The sequence below is a fragment of the Podarcis vaucheri genome, assembly GCF_965113315.1.
Source record: "Podarcis vaucheri genome assembly, chromosome: 1".
Taxonomy (NCBI): domain Eukaryota; kingdom Metazoa; phylum Chordata; class Lepidosauria; order Squamata; family Lacertidae; genus Podarcis; species Podarcis vaucheri.
In genome coordinates this window covers 74,652,036-74,673,398 of record NC_138759.1, presented here as the reverse complement: position 1 = coordinate 74,673,398, position 21,363 = coordinate 74,652,036, and the positions used below count along the sequence as shown (strand labels likewise).

The 21,363-nt window shown below is 41.7% G+C and overlaps 1 protein-coding gene across 1 annotated transcript; it reads right to left on the bottom strand.

Annotated features, from left to right (window-relative positions):
- Positions 1 to 1,675: 1,675 nt before the first annotated feature.
- Positions 1,676 to 7,370, bottom strand: LOC309516340 (ferritin light chain-like). The gene is made up of 3 exons (XM_082195162.1): positions 7,175 to 7,370; positions 3,435 to 3,581; positions 1,676 to 2,407 (listed from the first exon to the last, which is right to left on the bottom strand). The coding sequence occupies exons 1-3, from the start codon at positions 7,346 to 7,348 to the stop codon at positions 1,910 to 1,912; spliced, it is 819 nt and encodes a 272-aa protein (XP_082051288.1). The 5' UTR covers positions 7,349 to 7,370; the 3' UTR covers positions 1,676 to 1,909.
- Between the last annotated feature and the right edge of the window lie 13,993 nt (positions 7,371 to 21,363).

The window sequence follows — 21,363 nt, the reverse complement described above, 5'->3', positions numbered from 1 at the left end:
GAATAAAATTAACTTACTTTCTACAGAGCTTAAAGTGGGAGTTATGTATTCATCCAATTCTAAAGCATTATGTTAAAGATGCTGAGTGTAGACACAGTATATTATCATCTTTTTCTGTTAACGTAATGTCGTAAAGCTAGCTAAGTTTAACCTAATTCTGATTCTGTACTGCCACTACCTATTTGTACCCCAGTGCTGAAACATGAGACATCCCAGTGTGGTCTGCTATTGACTCCCTCCCTGCTCCCCTACATAACTGTATATTCCAGCTGCTCTGGAAAGCAAAGGTAGTATATCTGCAACCATTCACATGCAGTCACTAAAATGTTTGACACCCTCAAACTTACTATTGGCAGGACTGGTCCAGTGAAAAGATAAGATTTTCTTTTTGTCCTCATAAACAAGAAGGCAAAACATTGCAATTCCTTTTGAACAATTATTTACTATTTTTGTTTTTATTTTGATTATGTATTTGGTGTTTTTATACTGTGATTTTATCCTGTGAACCACCCCGAGATCTACAGGTATAGGGCGGTATACAAATTTTAATAATAATAATAATAATAATAATAATAATAATAATGATGATGATGATGATGATGATGCCACCAATTGTGTTAGAGACAAGGGAGCAATGCCAATAAATAAATCTTACAATGGAGTTTTGAGTATGATATTTTATCTTGGGCACAATCTAGACATCATTAAGCACTTATTAAAGTGAAATGGATTTCTATGCTGAGACATATTACATATGACAGAATCGCTACTAGTGGTAATTTGTCAGGGATGGAGGAAAGTATTTGCCCCTCTCTCCTGTTAAAGCAGTGTCCTAGTACTGGATCTTCACTCATGAGAATGACGGAACTCCACATATGGGAATTAAGGTCTCTAAACCTGCTCCCTGAACATCCCCCTGTGTTATGGAAAACAAGCATGGTTAAGCACTGTGACTGCAGAGGGTGTGCTCAATTCATTTATTAAAAAGCCTTATTCATGTATATGGCTCCTTCCCAACAGCAGCATAACATGTGGCTGATGATGAAAAATCACAAAAGATAGATATATTTCATTTTTAAATTTTCAACATTTATTATCATTGCTATTGCAGGCATATCAGATATGTAGTAAAATATTTCATAGTAAAATACCACCTTTAAAATGTAAGTACAATGCACCAAGGTAAACAATTTTATTGTGCTTACATTAAGCTATGTAGCAAATTAAAAAAGACATTTAAGCATAAAAATGGATGTACACTAAAATAGAAGTCTCTGTAAGGTTAATAAACTTCTATCAAGGCACCACTGAAATATTAAAATCTAATTTATCTTGTTATTTTTAAAGGAATGCATTATAAAAGACCCTTACTACATAGTAGAAAAATACAAGGTTATCATTTATGCACTTATTCAAGCTAACCTAATGCCTGACTATACTAGAGAGATACGTGATTATCTAGAGCTCAATATTGTGGGTAAGAGTTAGTATAGCTTTTATATGAAGGTAAGGAGTTGCGCTGCTGTTTCGCCAGAAGCGGCTTAGTCGTGCTGGCCACATGACCCGGAAGCTGTACGCCGGCTCCCTCGGCCAATAAAGCGAGTTGAGCGTCGCAACCCCAGAGTTGGTCATGACTGGACCTAATGGTCAGGGGTCCCTTTACCTTTACCAAGGAATTCCTGCACTCATAGAAAGGACTGCAGTCCATGGTGGAATAACTGCTTTTTCAAACATAGTATCATAAACAAAATAATCAACAATGACCAAATCATGGTGGTACAGTTACCCTGTTTGTGGGGACTGTTTTCACAAATAATGTCAACCTATAGACAACTATTCTGGGACAATTTAGAGATGTATGAATACCATAACACTGCTCAGCAGCGGCATACTTCATATCCCAGCCAATCTAATGCCATTTGTGCTCCTGCCTTTGATCTCTTTCCCGCAAGCCCTTCCACCGAGGCTGAGAGAGGGAGCAACACTGGCCTTGGTATTTTGGCCTTATCCCATTCTTGGGCTGAAGGTACTCCTCTCGCAGAAGCTGTAGCTCATTTGCAGCTCCTGTACATTTCTGAAATGGTGCATGGAGACTGCAGTGTGCTTCTGAATCGGTCCCAATCTTTAGTTCTTTTTGCAGACGATCTATAAGATAGTTCTCAAGGTCACCTCTGCTATCTTGGGCATTCCTAAGCCTACGAGCATTGGTAATTAGATCTCCCATCAACTTGATCTTCTGTATCTTGGGTGCTAGAAATTGCTTCTTAATTGTGCTTGCAGTGTGAGGGTCTGAGTTCTTGATACTCAGAGCATAAAGCTCTTCAAAATGGCCCGCCATCATCTTCCATTGTACTAGGGCTACTTCCAGAGCTGCCGCCACACCGCTTATTAACACACTGGGTGGTTTCTGGAATCACAAAGAGCAGAACAAAGATGGCAAATCATAGAAGTCACAATTGTTTCCGCCACATTTTCAACTGCTTGTGCTGTAATGCTCTTACCTCTGTCTTCTGAGCAACATCTTTGGGATTTGTGGGATACAGATATAGAAAATTAATATATGCACACAAGGCAGCTCACCAAGCTTATTACAGCTTTTATAGGATGATATGTTAGCCAAGTGTTTGTATAATTGGTGTGGATAATATTGATCCCTAAAATATGTTCATTGCCAATAAAATAATGAAAGCCTAGAATGGGTTGTAGCAACCCATACTGCTATGAAGCTGCATAAAATTGCATGAGTGTAACATTGATCCATGCAGATCTCCAATAAAAAGGAGAGAACCCGTGTACTCTACCCTCAGATCCCTGGAAGAAGGATGGGATCTAAAAGCATGGAATGGTGCTGTTCATGTGGGTGCTGCTTGCTTGCATAGGGAAGGATGTCCACAAGAGATAAGATTAAACAAATATCAAATGGAATTTGCTAGATTTTCAAAGGATATGGATTGTGCTGGGTCTCCCAGATTAGTTGCCTTTGAGCAGAAAAACAAAATAGTTTTCATACATATTTGCTTCGAATTGCAAGAGATGGCAGGGTGAAAGCACTTCTATACCTGTTAACACATGGACATATGTCATTCACATTCTGGAAGTGGGGGAGGAACTCAAATCATGGTTACAGTAATGTTGAAAAAAGAAAAAAGAAAATTTGAATTTGTATGGGGGGAAAAGCCAAGGTCCAAATCTGACCCTATCATTTCACTGTGAGAGGCATGAAACCCGCTAGGTGTCATGCAGAAACACGACAGAAAAAAACTCCATGTCTTCTCACTTTATGCTTCTAGGCTAACATGAAAAAAGGTGTAGCTAAATGCAGATGTAGCTCACACCATAAGGGAGATGTGTGCAAGTTCTTTTTTGATCTGTTACATGAGACATACATCTTATGAAGTCAAACCTCTGGCATGAGGACAAACTTTGCCACATACCTGGATAACTCTGGTACAGTAGAGGCCTCCCCTGTCATGCTGATATTGTATGAGAGCTTCTGCTGCTTCCCTCTCCTCTTTAGCCCGGTCCAAGAAGAATTTAGAAACATTTGGTAAAGCCATATCAGAATGATCAAAGATTTCACCCTATATTTTTCAAATAGACAACAAAGCAAAACACCCACTGCAGTTCATATACAAAGTACAATAATATTGCATAATGTTTACAAAACTTAGGTTTAAACTTCAAAAGGAGTAGAAGAAAAAAAACATTTCTGGAAAACCTATATATTTTAGAAGTAAAACACAAACTTTTGCTTTTGCCATAGATAGAAACAATATTTCAAATTAGGTACCCTGGGGTATGTATATGTTAAGTTAAAAAAATATTTGTACGTCAGACAAAAGACCATATAACCTGTTTTAGTTGTAGTCATGGGCAATTAGTTTTCCATAAAGTTTACTAATATTCCAAATTAGGGGTGGGAGACTATAGCGCCCCCCCATGTCATTGGGCAACAATTCCCAATATCCCTGACCACTGCCCATTCTGGCTGGGATTAAAGGGAGTTGGAGCCCAATGACACAGGGTGAGCCACGTACTCCTCACGCATGCCTTAATGTGATTGAGATCTGATTTAGCACAATTATATTCAAAAAAGGTAAACACTGTTATTTTACAGAATGCAGAACTATCTGAAATGTTTTTCAAAAAACTGAAAGTAGTTGAATTGGTGTCGGGGGATGATACAGATGCATATTTTCATTCAAAGATGCATCTAGTCAGTGTATGAGGACTCAAGTACACATGATGATGTGAATAAGGATGCTCATCCAAACGCAACATGCACACAAGACTGCTTATGCATGCAGATCTCTGGCTGAATCAGGATGCTGTATATTTCTACAGTAGATATTTGTAAGGATAAGGAATGTTAGAGGCTGTACCATTTGTCACTTCTTTTTTGCAGAAAGTTAGAAGCTGTTGCTTCTGGAGTAGTAGTTGGAGAGTGGAAAGTATGCAGAGGGATATACAGGCCACATGATTGCCATTCTTCTCCCATAGTTACATCCTGTGTCATGTTACCCGCTTTCTTACACACCCCATCCTCCAGATCTGGCCCCTGGTGTTATTGCTGCTCTTCCCACAAGAGCTTGATTTTCCCACATGGTTTCTGAATTCTTACATTATTCAAAACAGTGTGAGGAATGGAATCATGGGGAAATTGAAACAATGTCACTTCCATAATGTAAGAATCAGGTCTTGGATCACTGCTACTCTTCATGTTCAGTTTACTTCAGGTTACTGCCTCTTCAGTTTACTGCCTACCAGGTTTACCCTCCTTCAAACGAACATAAGAAGAGCCCCGGCAAATAAACCAATGTCCCATCCAGTCAACTGGCCAATCAGATAGATATATGAGATAAGAAAACACTCCCTAAGGTCTTCACCACATTAAAACATGAAGAAAATCATTAACAATATGAAAGAAACAGATCCAGATTCATACTAAGTTCCAGCAATTGCCCAAGTACATTCTGTGCCTGCAGAGAAGATGGGACTTTATGGCTATTATTCGCCCATTTTCTCATTGTTTTTGCTGGAAAAATATGTTCTCATATTCTGAGAATATTGTCATCTTGAATTGTGATCCTTATATCTAATCAGGGCAGTGCTGTCAGCAGCTTCCCCTCTTCTCTTTTTAGAAGGAATGCAGTGACAGCTGAAGGATGTTGTCACAACTTCCCACCACTAAGTTCTGAGTCAGTTTTTCTTCCCTTGCTTCATCACTTTCCCCATCCTTGCTCTTCATTCCTTGATTCTCTTACTCTACCGTATAATCAGTGTAGCTTCATTACCGTCAGTTGCCTACCAGACTCATTTAACCCTCATATTTTTCACAAGTAAAAAGGGCCTAACTTCTGCCCCCATACTTACAGGCACTGAGTCTCTTAAAGACTGATTCACTACTGTTCACATATCCAAAAGTGAGTCAGTCAGCATGTAAATTTTCTTCCTTGGTTCTGGGCCTCCTAAGATGCAGGACTTGTCCAAAATTAAGATTTCTTATAAAAAGAAATCACGACAGATAGCAACAGACAGAAGTGAGTTATACAAAGGGGAAAGATTGCACAGCTGAACAGGAGCTTTGCATCAGTTTATGAGTGTCCGCTTGCAGTAAATGCTGAACCATTATTTTCCATGCATATTATTATTTATATGTCATGAACAACCTTAAAAGAAATATTAGACATTGTAAATACAGTGAATATAGCAATATAGTAATTTCATACAGCAGCAAAATGTACCATAATATATAAGATGTGTGGTACTGTCTGACTCGCTCATTCATGGCTGTATCAAAATTGCCAGGGTATATCCACATGACCTAGCTAAGTATTTGCTCACAAAAAGTACTTCTGGCATCAAAATGGGGCATACGTGCACATCTCTCCCTCAAAACAGTGGACTTGGCATACCCCCAAAATACTTACAATACTGCCTTATGAAATAGAAACCTGAAATTTGGGGGAGATACATTAATAATTTAGTTTGGTGTTACAATGATCAATTCTGCATACATCCATTCAGTTGTGTACAATCCATGTGTATACAGCCAGTTGTCACCCAGTGGACAAAACGATGTCATTTCTTTCCCATAGCCTTCCAACACATGAGCATTTCAACATGACCCTACAAGAGGTTGGTTCTGCATGTGAAGGATGGGTGGTTTACATAAGGAGCATCTGTGAAGGAGGGGGCATTTGAAAAGCAGTGGGAGCCTGGCTCCATAGCACACTGGGGGCATGGCGGAGTGACAAGAAGGAAGGGAATGGGCCTCCATCCTAAGGTTGAGGACAGGGCCATATGTGGCAAAGGAGTATACCAGATAGAATAGAATCATACAATCATAGAATGGTAGAGTTGGAAGGCACCCTGAGGATCATCTAGTCCAACCCCCTGCAATGCAGGAATATGCTGCTGTCCCATATGGGGTTTGAACCTGGGACCTTGGTATTATCAGCTTTTGAATTATGGTGGTGGAGGAGACTCTTGAGAGTCCCATGGACTGCAAGAAGATCAAACCTCTCCATTCTGAAGGAAATCAGCCCTGAGTGCTCACTGGAAGGACAGATCCTGAAGCTGAGGCTCCAGTACTTTGGCCACCTCATGAGAAGAGAAGACTCCCTGGAAAAGACCCTGATGTTGGGAAAGATGGAGGGCACAAGGAGAAGGGGATGACAGAGGACGAGATGGTTGGACAGTGTTCTCAAAGCTACCAGCATGAGTCTGACCAAACTGCGGGAGGCAGTGGAAGACAGGAGGGCCTGGCGTGCTCTGGTCCATGGGGTCACGAAAAGTCAGACATGACTAAACGACTAAACAACACTCACCATGAAGTTGTTGCAGTAAGTGTCACACTTTTTAACAACACAAAAAAAGAAGTGCCGGTACTGTGCACCCTGGGTAGGGGGGGGGGGAGAACTGGCAATGGTGGACGTGCAAGTCCGGTCTAAATGCAGAGCAGAAATGAGGAAAGAAAGAACCCCAAGCTGAAGAGGCCCGAGGTGAGGCAGGATGGGAAAAGGCGAACCCAGAGCGAGCCCTCGTTGTGGCCCTGAAAAGAGGCATCTGGAACGCAGAGGAAAGAGACGCTGGCGGTGCGCCGAAGGAGCCGCAGCGCCTCGCGCCAGGCCTGCCTTGGCGCGCCAAGCGGGTCGCTGCGCGGTGGCCTTACCAGCAACTGCAAGACGTAGGCGACCTCGAGCAGGGCGCCGGTGACTCCGCACAGGCCTTCCTCCACCACGGCCGGGAAGTTTTGTTTCACGAGTTTGCCCAGAGCTCTGCCATGCCGGTGGATGGCGCACAAGGGCAGGCCGCTCTTGAGCCTTTTCGGACTCGGCTCGGCCATGGCCCGCTACTCCTGCTGGGCCTCCTCCAGCAGGCGGCCCAAGGCACGACGGGGAGGCCGCCGCGTCACCGAGGAGCTGCCTGAAGTTGGAACATCAAACAAGAGACGAGTGTGGAGTTTGTTTTAAAAAAGAAGCAACCAGGAAGCAGCAGCTCGTGAAGGGAAGAAGGTGAAGAGGCGCGCGCGCGCTCGCCGTCTCCTCGCGGCTATATATACAGAGGCAGGGCGGGACGCGGGCACCTGGCGTGCACCTGGCCGCGGGCGGGCCCGCTCCCACACGCCCTTTCCTGCCAGGACAGAGCTGCCTAACGGTCCGTGACAGAACTCCTCTCAGGCTTGAAGGGGCACGTGGACCTGCATTCGCTGACAGACTTCACACGCACACGCCCTTCCTAAGTTTGGCACGCTCTTGCGCGTTTTCTAAGACTGAAGTTTAACCTGGGAACTAGCCTCGCCGAAAGGCTTCCCTGAATACTTCTATACACTGCAGAGGATTGCGCAGTCTCGTGCTGGAAAGCAGCGCTCGTGAAGGTTGCTGTCCGAACATACCGCAGAATGGAAAGTCCTGGGGGAAATGTGCACCCTAAAGTGAATGCACATTCTAGGAAATAAAGATCCAATAGCCCTAGCCGATATCATTTCTGTATTTGGATTACGAAGTGAGAAATGGAAAAGAGGAGCAACAAACTCCGGATTCAAGCAGTGAATTTTACTACGTTCAGTTGAGCACATTTTACTAAAAATCAGTCCCATTCTCTCTTGCCATTGAGATGCCAAGCATTATGCTTTATGGGTTCACTTTGTAAACAGATAATCTGAATGCCTTCATGGTCAACAATAGGGATTTTCTTGCCTTGTGTGAAGTGGACTAAATCTTGAGTTTTTAAATATATGGCAGCAAGACCTTTTTCACTAGTTCAGTCCCGCTTTCTTCCTCCTCAGTTACCTGTGAGGTTAAAAGAACCCACCAATGCCTCTCTGGGCACAATCTGTGCAGATGTCTCGCCTAAGGTTGCTTCTAGTCAGTGACTTAAAGTAGATGCTCTGCCACTGAGCTACAGTCCATCTTTGACCTAGGAGCACAAAAAATTTCAGGCAGGGCTTGAGAGGGTGATCAATCACAAGGATACCTCGGAGCCATATAGAAACTATGTCAGTCACAGTGCTGACTGCTGCTATTTAAACACGCAGTCAGCATATACAATCCAAGTCAGTGGCTGCTCGGCTAAGCCTTCCTTATCTCTTTAGTGCTACAGTTACTGATTGAAGAGAGCACCAAGTACACAAGAGCTATCCACTCTTTCCCGTGTTCCCTTGGTGAGTCACTTGCAGATCTCTTGTCCTGTTCCAAACTATGGGAGTGCAGAAGGCGTTTTGTTTTGTTTTGTTTTGTTCGTTGCTGTTGTTTGTCATTTACAATTTTCCAGCTACCTTCCCCCCCCCTCTTATCATATACTGCAAGATTGGCTCATAGAGGATGGCTAAGGTGGATAAACCAGTTTCTTTTATTAAGTAAATAGCCCTGGCAAGATCCGTTAAGAACTGTATATCTTGGTGGTGCAAACTTGCAATATATAGTATGTATATAATCATTAAAAACAACAATTAAAATCAATAAAACTTTTAAAATACCCTTAGCATCTAAACATGTATAGTCGACATATAATTTGGTTCCCTCCCTTTTCTTCTTGTCTCTTTGCCCCCATGCTGAGATAGAGGGTAAGCTAAAGCTTTTGGCTGCATGCTGAATATTTGCTGAGATTTCGGCAGCTTTTTAAAAGAGCAACACATGGGAGGTGCATTATGAAAAAGCTGAGCATCCATGTTTTGTGGTAACCTATTTACTTTATCATGTGTAATAAACTGCAGTTTTTCAAACAACCATTAAGAGGGGAAAAAACTATTAAAGAAAAAGAACCCATAAGAATGTTCAGAATCCAGCGAACCAGAAGTGTGATTAGGTAGCTTTCAAATGTGATAAGTTTCTGTTCACTGAGTTTCTACCAGCTTATGCTTATTGAATTTATTTTTGTTAAAAAAAGTACTACTCCCTATCAGTTCATAATTACATTTGCATAAATCCCATTACATGCTCTAATTATTAGAGTAAATACCTTAAATTATCACATGAAATTTGAGAACATTCAAATGCACAAGGATGGGCAATGGGATGTGTGTGTTTCTGCATCAATGCCTTACATTTCAAACTAAAGTTATTCACCTTTTGAAGAGTTTCATGCTAACATGCTTGCACAGGGTAGGCAGATGAGGGACCCTGTCTAAGACAATAGTCAAAATTCACAGGTTAACTGGGGTGTTGCTTTTTTGTATGTATTGAAATAAAAGACCCTTGATAAATACATTTGGAGGGAGTACCATTGCTTCCCACAGAACTTTTAAGGTTGCACACATACGGTCACAGCCTGGCCAAGCTGTAATCCTCAAAGGGTTGTGCTGGCACAAAACACTTGAACTCCACCAAGCTTCTGCCTGCAGAGCACAGTACACATTGGGATGCTTGAGCTGAATATTTTAAATATCACTCTTAGGAAATGTTTGCACTGGCTCAGATCCCCAAGCTGCCTGCACCCTGGCCTCATGCCTGTGCACAGCCAACCTATGCAGGATCCAAGTGACACACACGAGCGATCCCTGTTGCTTTCATTCTGTCAGAGTCAGGATGAAGCCTGAAGCCCAGAAGACACCAGGTCATTCCCATGTCACACCATTCCTGTGATAATCACATTTAGGTATGGAAAAGCTCTCCATTATAATAACATCAGGAATTTTGCTCTGCCAAATTGCGTGGGCAAAGAAAGCCATGATCGTGGTGTTAATAATATCCACGGAGAGGAGAAATAGTTTCCATCTTTTACTCAAATACCCATGTGAACTTGTTGCCTGTTTTCAAGAAGTTCTTTATCCTGCAAGACGGTTGCTCTGTTCATTTTCTGGATTAGTTACCGCATCTCCACTTGGCAGAAAAGATGTGCAGCTGCTCTCCAAAGCTCAGTTTTATGGTGCAGAGATTTCTTTTTCTTTTTAGTCAAATGCAGTGTGAAAGTCTTATGAATCACCAGATTTGTAACCACTTTAGGATGTTAGGATGTCTTTTCTGTAGTTTTTTTTAAAAAAGTGAATGGGTTGATACTGGGCTAGTTGGGTGTACTACATGTGCTACAACAAGTGACTAAAAGTGACCCAGAAGATGGCAATTAAAATTACTGTTGAAAACATTTCCCTCCCTTACTGCTTGCACACAGCCTTTGATTCTCCTTTTCATTATGTCACAGTTTAATAATGAATATGTCAATTATGCCAGCTCCCTAAAAATATCTTTTCCAGTATTCTCTGTTGAAGGGCAGTAGAGAGATCTGCCTGGGCAAATCTCTGCTTCTAGAGTCAATAGGCAGGCTTATGAACAAACTTCCAGAGGGACATAACCTGTTTCCAAGGGAAGAGCAGGCATGAAACCGCTGTTTTGGCTGGAGAGTTAGGACTCTACTACCTAATGAAGAAAGACAGCCTGGTTGAGAATTTCCTCCACCCAGTTCATTCTGTATTCAGACTGCACCCCGCAAAACTCATCAGCTTCCACCACAGGAATGTGCAAGATGGACTACACAGAAGCACCATAGCAGCATTTGCACTATTTTCAGGAGCAACTCTCTTTTGTCCCATGGCTAGAACCTGGCATCTGCATTCATCACCATTAGAGGATTAGGATGCAGGAGAGGTCTGAGCCACAAGGCCAGATGCTTACAAGGACACCACCAGCAGCAGTAGGGACAATGAGTTCTGTCTGCCTCTCACATTTATTTTAAAGGCACTGTTCTGTTTCTCACATTCATTTTTCAGGCAAAGCCATCCAACTAGCGCCATCCATTGGCCCTCCAGATATTGCTGAACTACAACACCCATCATTGCTGGCCATTAGTCATGCTCTCTGGGACTGATGCGAGTTATAGTTCAACAACAGCTGAAGGACCAAAGGTTCCCATCCCAGCTTAAAATCTCAGTGTCCCCTACATTTTCAGTCCAATCCTCTCCCCAATATAACTTTGGAAAGCCCACAGGGGGCTTAGGGAAATTTCCAGATTCCCCTTGTAGGCCAGGAGGTGTCATGCAGCAGGTCCCTATTTCACAGCTATGTTGCCTGTGCTTTCTTGCTATGAGAGAAGAAGGAGGTGGATGGGCTCTGCTTTGCTGGTGACATTTAAGCAGAGGCTAGATGGTCCTCTCTGTGTCAGGGACGCAGTAGTTGCATCTTGTATTGCATATCCCCCAGAATCACCCTCAGATCTATGATTCTTATTAACTAAACATTCATTCTGTTTCTCTACACATCACTTGCAGCATAGAGCAAAGGTGGCTAGGATGCCACACCTATGCCATAGGCGCAGATTACTGCAAATTCTTCCTCTCCACAGGATGTTTAAGACAGTCAGAAATGCAGCATCTGACTCCAATAAGATTTGATTACAATAAGATTATTATCAGATGTGTCCCTTTGTGGTGGCTGGAGAGTCCTTTAGATCCAAAACCAGGGAGATTTGGAACTGAATTTCCTGCCTTAAGACATGCTACTTTTTATCTCTTCCAATTGACTGTTTTCTGCCTTTAAGTGGAAAAAACACCGTCCTGTCTGTCCTGTGTGTTACTTTTCTAAAAGGTGACAGGACTGTTTTACCCATCAGCCCTGTTCTTTGCTTTGCTGGAGAATGTGGGCTGCCCCTTCTGTCTCCTTGCTCCTCCTGTGCCAGTATCTCCATTGGGACTTTTCCAGGAAGTGGTTGATTGGTTCATATTTGAGGGCTTGTAAAATATATATTCGATGCAGATGTTTGTTGTAGCATTTGCAATATTATCCCATTCATTCCAACGTAACTTGCACAAGACATGTTCTCAGAAGATTCTATCCAGAGTTCTCATCCAAGGGCCTTACTGCATAATCTGAAACCAGTAGTTTATATATAGAGAAACCTGTGAAATTTAAAACCATTTGATGTCCTTTCCTTCACTGGCACATCCACACTGAGTGTAAACAAATGTACCTCCAAGACAGATCCACAACAGCTTGCAGAATATACAAGCTGAATTTATTTTACCAGTCTCTCTCTCTGTGTTCATATAATTTATTTATATAAAATATCATTTATGCCAATGACATTTTACCAAAACTGGTTTGAGCCAGATTTACTGTGTCAGTGCTCTATAGTTTGGGGTTCAATCTTCAGTGTAAGGTATTTTTGTCAGACTTCCCCGCCCCCACACAAAAAAGGAAATGAGGGTTTTTTTGGTGGGTGGGTGTTTTAAATAAAAAAGATGGCTATTTGTGGAGCTAAAGGCTATGTTCTGGTTTATGTAGCTAAACTTTATGCTTCTCCCATTATATTTTTTCTGCTAAAGGTTTGCTGCCACTTGATCTTACCTGACAACCCTGTCTACAGTATTCACAAAACACATGTAACAAAAGCCTAGCAAAGCCGTTTTGCAAGTATAGGGGAAAGCAGGTTTGGCGGGAGGATTTGAAGTGGAGAAGGCTGCTTAAATATTTCCATTCACACTGCTTCTCTGTTCCAAATTGCCTCCCCAAGCCACCACCAATGGTGGTGCATTTCCATTCAATGCATTGTTTTCCTTCTTTGTATTTTTGCTTGGAGGTTCCCATGTGCTGGAAGGCCCCCAAAGAAGCCAAAATGGAACCACCACCAGTACCTGGTGGTCCAGTATATTTAAGAGAGTGACAAAGTTTACCAAGTAGCAACTCAAAAGGACCTGACAGCCAATTGTTTGTTAAGTTTTTCTCTAGAATTCACCCTAGACAAATATTCTCCATCAGCATTGCCTACGTTTCAAATGTTCTCTTGACATTTGAGATAGGTAGAAATTAGAAGCTGGAACTTTCCATAGCATAGAGATAAACATTCTCACCTGCCTAATAGTTGCAGGTTAAAATACAGTTAAGAACCAGTTGAGACATTGGCAGCCCTCCTCACTGTGATGTATCTCCACCCTCCTCCACTGCAGGAGCTTCAGTTGGGTCATCTACTAATCAGTTACCACAGAATTCTTTGTGGATGCTGTTCTTACATTTGCCAAGGTCACATTTTTCTTCTTCTAAGGGAACACTTGTTGTGCCAATATTTCATTCAGAGGTTCTTTGCCACACTTATCTACTCAATGCATCATTGTGAAGGGCTGCATGGCATGGTCAGAGCATGACTTCATAGGGGAAAGGAGCCAATAATTAGAGCACACTGTGATAATGCTAACTAGAGGAGAATGGAGTCTTATTCTAGTTATATAGTGTTTTACAAAATAATGATAATTTTAAAAAAATCATTTCACAGTTAAGCTGGAGAGAAATAATATAGCAAAATGAAGAGCAATGAGCCAAGGCAGCAACTGGAGGGGAACGGGTCATATCCTCACTTATGGAAGTCACTATAATTCCCTTGAAGTAATTGGAGATCTGCTGATTAAGCCAGCTGGGGATTTGTTCTTCTTATAAAACTTGGGTTCCTCCCCAAATAGTTTTCCTTCTTCAAGGGGGCACCTGTCAGTGGTGGAGGTGGTGATGGTGCTGGATTAGTGCACATGCAGCCTGTCTGCTTGGCCCCAGCCCTTTGGACCCAAAATGAACTCCAGCTGCTGCTCTCCACAGCAGGTGCTTCATCCATCCTCTGGCAGCTGTTTTAATGTGTATTGTTATCACCAATACGAAGGGCCCAGGCCCTTGTTGTAATATGTCTGTCCTCCTAACATCATGACTCTGTCTTATTCCTCACCAAGATGGTAAGTATGTGTGTGGATGGTTCCACTTCAGATGGCAGAGACCCATCTTTATGAGAGATGGGTACACATACAACCAAAGACCAGGACCAATCCAAGGCACATTGTTGCCTGAAGTGAAGCAGCAAAATGGAGACTCACTGCAGTCAAGGTGCATAGTACCCAAGAACGGTCAGGTTATTATTGCAAGTTAATTTGGCATATCAGGCAGCAAATCTTACAACCACTTCTCCCTGTTCTTAGCTGGAATGAAAGAAAGACAGAAAGACACACAGACAGAAAGAAAGCTTTCTGCCCTTTCATAAAACAAAAATCAGTTGCCTGAGGCAACAGCATCATTCTGCCTAATGGCTTACCTTCCCCCCACCCCAAGAAGTTTCTGGGTTTTTGAAGGAAAGGAATACCCCCCTTCACCCCCTATCATGAGAGAACCATCCATGATGTGAGACCTCACCTGCAAAATGAGGTGGTACAATTGAAAACCAGGTTGAATGCCTTCGTGAGAAGAACCAAAGCATAGATGAGAGGGCCTTTTGAGGGAAGAAATGCAAGACTGCCTTCTGAGTTAGATCAGAAGAGAGCTGCAGTGACTTTCTTTATGGGGATGATAGAGCAAACCAGCAAGCAACCACTTATTCTAGGCAAAAGCAGACTTGTCAGATATGCCTACAGTGATGGCCATATTGTATTTTGACCATCTAGGTAAAAGCACCATCAGACAACAGCTAAGTACATCTGTAGTCTTGATATATTTCTTTATATGGTGCGGCCAGTTTCCTTTACTTCTACAGTTTTCAGAATGTCTCCATTTTGTTTCTGAGTTGGTGTATCTCCTACACTTTGGGTTACCAAAGATTCTTTATTCACCAGATCCTGTTCCAGTGGCTTTTACAACTTGATCTGCAGCCATTCCCAGCAGGTGTCAAACTTCATAATTTCTATGCCATGAAAAACTTCCCTTGCTTACTTTTGAAGATTATGCACTAGGCAGGGCTGGAACCCCCCCCCCCCCCAGTTGACTAGTACAGTGGTACCTCAGGTTACATACGCTTCAGGTTACAGACTCTGCTAACCCAAAAATAGTACCTCGGGTTAAGAACTTTGCTTCAGGATGAGAACAGAAATCATGCTCCAGTGGCACGGTGGCAGCTGGAGGCCCCATTAGCTAAAGTGGTGCTTCAGGTTAAGAACAGTTTCACGTTAATAACGGACCTCCGGAACAAATTAAGTTCTTAACCCGAGGTACCACTGTAACTTTAATTACAAATCGGAAACTGACAGAAATGGAGAACACTGAAAATGGCAATGGATCTTGTATCTTTACATTAAGGAAAACTCAACCTCATAAAACCAAATATTATGGTATTTTGGAAAAGACTGGAACAGCATAAGAAATGGCTGACAGATTGATCAGGTCCAAAACTCCAGTTATATGGGTACTTTAACAACTATATTGGGATAAATTGTGTAAGAGCAGGAATGTTCACAATTATTCCATCTCTACATGCAATTCTTGAATTCTGAAGGAGGAAAGGGCAGGAGTTTTATTTATTCTGAGGATTAAAATCTTTATTTGGAAAATTATCACCCAAGGATTGCATGGCAGATAGATAAGAGTATTTTCTGTAGAAATCTATCAGGAGCTGTTTCTGCACTGCTATGCACTGCAAGGGCAATGCTGAAAGCTTTGGTAGGCTTACCTTTGATGAAAGCCAGGATATAGCATTGGCATTACTTTGACAAAAATAACACAATTTCCCTGAAAACCTCTGCATAAAAGAAAAATAGCTTTAAGAACAAATGTGTGGTTGGATCATGCATTAGGAGGGGCTGACATTCAAATGAAATGCGTATGTAACAATGGATGCTAGATGTGTATCAGCACTGTATATATCCCAAATATTCAGTGCACTATCTTGTCTATTACATATTACACAAAGAGTTGAGGGAGAGATTTTATTTGTAAATTGTAAAAGTTTGCTGTCATCGCCCTGTTTGCCAATTCCTTGCAGATATAGATTATTTTTTACATACAGAAGAGCATCATTTGTCAAAAATGCTGATAATTTTGGAGACAAAATGTTTCAAAACCATTGTTCTTTCTGCTAGAGACCAATGGATGCAAAGCTATTCTAAGCATAAGACATTTCATTTCCTTCAGACCTCACTGTTTATAGTTCTCTATCCCCAACCATGTAAAGAAATACACACACACACACACACACACACACACACACACACACATTTGCATTGACAACTCAGGACAGCACTTCTTGCAACTGATGAAGTACACTATGGGCCATGAGAGCTTGTGGCGGAATATATTTGGGAGTTTTTAATGTGCCACAAGACTCTTTGTTATTTAAGAACGTAAGAAAGGCATAGTTGGATCAGACCAAAGGCCTGTTAAGTCTAGCATCCTGTTCCCCACAGAGGCCAGCAAGGTGCCTATGGGAATTCTGTAACAAGAACATGCATGTAATAGCCCTTTCCCATTGTTATTCTTCTGACTGGCTTCAAGAGGCATGCCTCTTGAGTGATCATGACTAAGTAGCTACTGATAGCTTTATCCTCCATGATTTTGTCTAATAATTTAATTAGCAAGATGGTTGCTGCTTAGAGAAACTGTCAGATTATTCACTTTACAATTGACTGTAAATAATCATAGTTATCTCACAATGTATATACTGACACTGTAAAGGTGATCAGGAAAACAGACTGTTCTAATGGAAATACCTCTTTGATCACCCTGCTTCCCAGAATTTGATCAAATCAAAGGTTTTGGAAATGTCCAAATCACAATGTGAACTTCACTATCAATTCCAGAACTGTACATGCACCAATTCTGTCACATGTTATGACTTATTGGTCTGAAGTCAGGAAATGGGGACTTGGAAGCAACTGGAAAGATTTTGGCAATGTCTATCAAAATTTGATTTTCTTTGCCCTCATTAATATGATGCAAGAATTCCCAGTGCAATGCCATAATATCTGAAGAGCCCTTTTTACAGTTAACAGTTTACAATTAACTCAGCGTCTGTAGGAAAAACACTCATTAAGTGCTGAGTGAAGTAGCGTCAGCAATGGAACTCAACTAAGTGGTAACATACAATTATACCGAGTGACAGTCTTCACACCTGCTGCCGAGGATAACAGTAGCTGGCTGACTTAACTCGTGGCACTACAGGCTAAGCATTGTATTGTGACACAGCCTGGACACCGATTGAATTACACACTGATTAGCTCTTCAGCTTCTCCCTGACAGTGTGGACAATGAAGAATAAGAGAAGTGGACACAGAAGCTTTACCAGGCCTTGTGCTCTTTAACTAAGGAGGATTAGCTTATAAATGGTGGATTGTGTGAAGGCCAGTGGTTAGAAAACTTGCATGCATTCTTATGCTGTTTCAAAGTGTGAGGGTTGGAGAGAAGAAAATAACAGATGGAGACCTTGTTTCTGGTAGAAGAGTGTAGAATGAAACTGTGGCTGCCCAGTCTGCTACTTGATTGCAAGCTGTCGTGCTGGGGACATTCCCTGATCCTCCTGTATCTGAGAGGCAGCAAAACCATTTGCAACCAGGGAGCCTCACACCTTATCGAACCAAAGATTCCTTTGCCCACCTTTGCCTCTTTACTGTCTGAAATCTGTATGCTTCACTAGCCAGCACAAAAATGTGTATGAATAGGGCATAGGTGCACCTGACTGCTATATACTAGGATTGTGCACTCACTACCACAAGATTCAATTTGGATCCCAGCTTGCAGAATGACCCACCTCAGTCTGAAGTGCTTCAGAGGCTGCTCAGTTTGGCTAGGGTCTGAATCCATTTTGAGGGGAAATAAGACTTTGTTTTCCTCTCATTCACTATTGGGAAATTAAACGACGAGTCTGTGTGTGTGTGTGTGTGTGTGTGTGTGTGTGTGTGTAAGCTAAACATGACAATTACAGCATGTCGTAATACAAGGTTTTTTTTTTCCTTTTGGACAAAATCCTGTCACTTACTCCGTTCAAAAGTTTAGCAACCCTTCAATGCAATCTAGCTCCCACAGGAAACCACATCAAGCATCTGAATCACACAATACAATGTGGTTTGGTTTCAGTTTAACATACAGGAAGAGAGTGGCCAACTTATTTTCCACATGGGAAACCAAGCAAAGATGATGGCATTCAGTATCCACAAATGCTTTCTTTACTTGCAAATATAGTCACAGAAATAACTGAATAATGGAATCAATGGGATGGGAAAACATGAAAAACTGCAATGTCACACAGCTGAATGTCACACACACTGTTAGAGCTATATGCTGTTACAAATTTAGCAGCTCCTTGATATAACGTCTGTCTACACCCCAAAACATTGTTGGTCAAGTGAAAAACACAAGAAAGTATTTAAGCAATATGTACCACATTTAATTCCCAGTACTTCCAAGACATTTTCTGGTTTTAAAACCTTTAAAAACAGAAGCCCCTTATGATTTGCAGCTTCCTATGCGTCACTTGATCAGAGCTAATATTATATTGCTGACATTAAGTCAGAACTTAATGGGGTTGTCTTAATGATTATCAATGCCTGGTTTCTGGGAGATAGGCAGTTCCAGCTGTCAGTCAGTACATAACATCTCTTCTGGCATGCCTGGATTTATGCAAGGGAGAAAGTCTCTTATTAATGCATCCAGATACTACTATGCCCAATTGCCACCTGGCTACACTGGAGAAAGGCACAGTCACATATGGCTGCCTTTGAAGAGCAGCTTAACACCATTGGCATTAAAAGCATTATGTGAATCTTTAGGATGGGGGCAGATGATCCTTGCTTCAGTCCTTGGCCACCTCCAGATATGGGGGGTGGGCAGGCGGGGTTTATCTGAAACCCTGGGAAGACAGCTTCCTATGTCCAAACTTAATGCTTAGGTCTGGCTAACATATAGTGTGTATAGTTTGGAAGATGAAAAGGCATGGGAAAGTACAGGCAAATAGGTTCCATCAGGAGACCTGAAAAGCTGCCATTGGTTTCAATAAACTGGGCTCAGATAAAAGGAGATGCAACTGGGACTACTCAACAACAGCACTGCTTAGGCTTTGCCTCTAACATTGCACGTCACTGTACATAGAAGAAGTCAGAAAAGCCACACACCAAACTTTGAGACATGAAGCTGAAGGAAAGCACCTTTGCCATGGCAAGGTGATAATGACTAAGTAATTGGCTTTGACTCTATTGTATTCATTATTTATCCGGAGTTCTAGGCTGAGTGGTCCCACATGAGGATGTCTCTATTACTTTATATAATACCTTTGAATTTCCCTCACCATTTGGGGAGCAAAGCAGACACTCCAAGGTGCAATATGTCAGTCTAAAGTATCAAATGAAGAAAGACACTTCTTGGCAGGCAGTGTACAACTCAGGTTCAAGCTGTCATTAGAGTGTGTTGCTTTGAATAGAATGACAAATCTCAAAAGTGCTAAAAGCCTTTCGGTCAGTAAAAAAACAGAAACAAGTTCTCTCAGTTCTCTCCAGCAATGCCTTGATTAAATCACTACCTCTCTGGAAAAAACAAGGGTTGCTTTCCAGCCTAAACACTGGAGTGACTTCACTCAAGAGGGAGCAAATTTCTCCGTTCTTGTTTGGATGCTTGAAGCTCTGGACATGTGACTTAGGAGTTTTTTTTGAGGAGAAGCCATACAGTAATACTATAGATACAAAAAGTCACACACCCCCTTTTGAGTGTAGGCATTTTAGATGGAAAAGCATCTTGGGGCCCTTTAGAGAGTAAGTGTGCACAGATCTTTCCCTTTCCTTTAGGTCATTAACCTACCCTTCTGAGTTAATTCCTTCCTTTAAAACTTGTGTGATGAAAGAAAAGGAAAGGAAGAAACCAAATCCAATTTATACTATTTAATTTGCTTTTTAGAGCATGTCTGGCTCCATTTTCAACATTATAGAAACAATGAACTCCCCCAATTACTGCTTGATGGATTCATGAAACATCGGGGTGGTCTCAGTTTTCAAGAGCAATGGGCATTTTCTCCCAAAGACACATTACCCATTGTTAAATTCTCCGATTTGCCTAGAAAATTCTTTCAGTTGATTAAAATCACCCAAATTTGAATTTATTGAGTATCACATATAACATAGAAGAGGTATGATACCTGGGATCCAGAAGCACCAAACAGTGTACCTGCTCCTTCAGGGGAGTGCAACTCCATCTATGGCAGGCAATTGACCAATGTCTTTGACATAATGAGTTGCCCAATTCAAGCTCAGCTTATTTTCCTCCATCCATCCCGCCACTGCATTTTGGCACTGGTCTAGAGCCTGCATGACCTCTCCTGATGTAGATGCTCTACAGAAATAGAGCTGAGGTGTCATAAGAATAGTGATGGCAGTGTGCTGCGAAACTAATGATAATTCCCAGTGGCTTCATGTAGATATTAAATAGCACTGGGGATAATGTAACTGTCAGGAGTCCGAAAAGCCCTCTCCCTGTGCTACTGTCTGGACTTGGTCCCACAGATCCCATTTCTTCTAGCTCAGTTTATACCTGTTTGCAAATGGCCACCTGACCCAAACTTTGCTGCTAGCATTAATGTAAGCTGCTATGGTCTCAAACAGTAGCTTATTAGAGATGTTTGCTAAATAAATAAATGTATGAAGAACATAGCTTTATTTTTCTGTTTCTCTGTCGTTACATGAAGCGGCTGTCTCCATAAATCAGCCCACTCTTTTGTGTGTCCAAAGGCACATCTACACAGAAGCAGGTCTCTCTTGTGTGAATGGACTTTGGAATCCTTCTTAGATAAACTATATTTGACATGAAAATAACTGATATACAGACAAGGGAAACTTGGCATTCCTGGCCAGTTTTGAAAGCTGACATAAATATTTGTGCATGTGTGTTTAAAACAACATGTTGCAGGTTATTAGACTGTATTAGATGAATCATTTTTTTAAAAAAACCAAACCCACAAGCCAGACAGTACTTGATCCTGGCTTGTAAAAACGTAGAAGGCAATCGCTTGGATAATTTTAGCTCTATTATTTTAAGACCTTCCTATAGGAATGAAGCCCCCGTTAACCACCCTTTGACCATCAGTGTGACTCCAGACTGATCTGTTGAACTTAAAAACACATCTGATCTGTACAATGGAGATTACGACTAGGTCCTGCTGCTCCACCTGAATAACTATAATGTGCTCATAAATCAGAAGTGGGCATTCCTCTGT

Excerpts from the sequence above, each read along its gene's own strand:
- LOC309516340 (XM_082195162.1), bottom strand. The coding sequence starts at position 7,348 with ATGGCCGAGCCGAGTCCGAAAAGGCTCAAGAGCGGCCTGCCCTTGTGC. Across the intron at positions 3,582-7,174 it reads CCTACGTCTTGCAGTTGCTG|GGTGAAATCTTTGATCATTC; the intron begins GTAAGGCCACCG and ends TGAAAAATATAG. Across the intron at positions 2,408-3,434 it reads ACTGTACCAGAGTTATCCAG|AAACCACCCAGTGTGTTAAT; the intron begins GTATGTGGCAAA and ends TTGTGATTCCAG.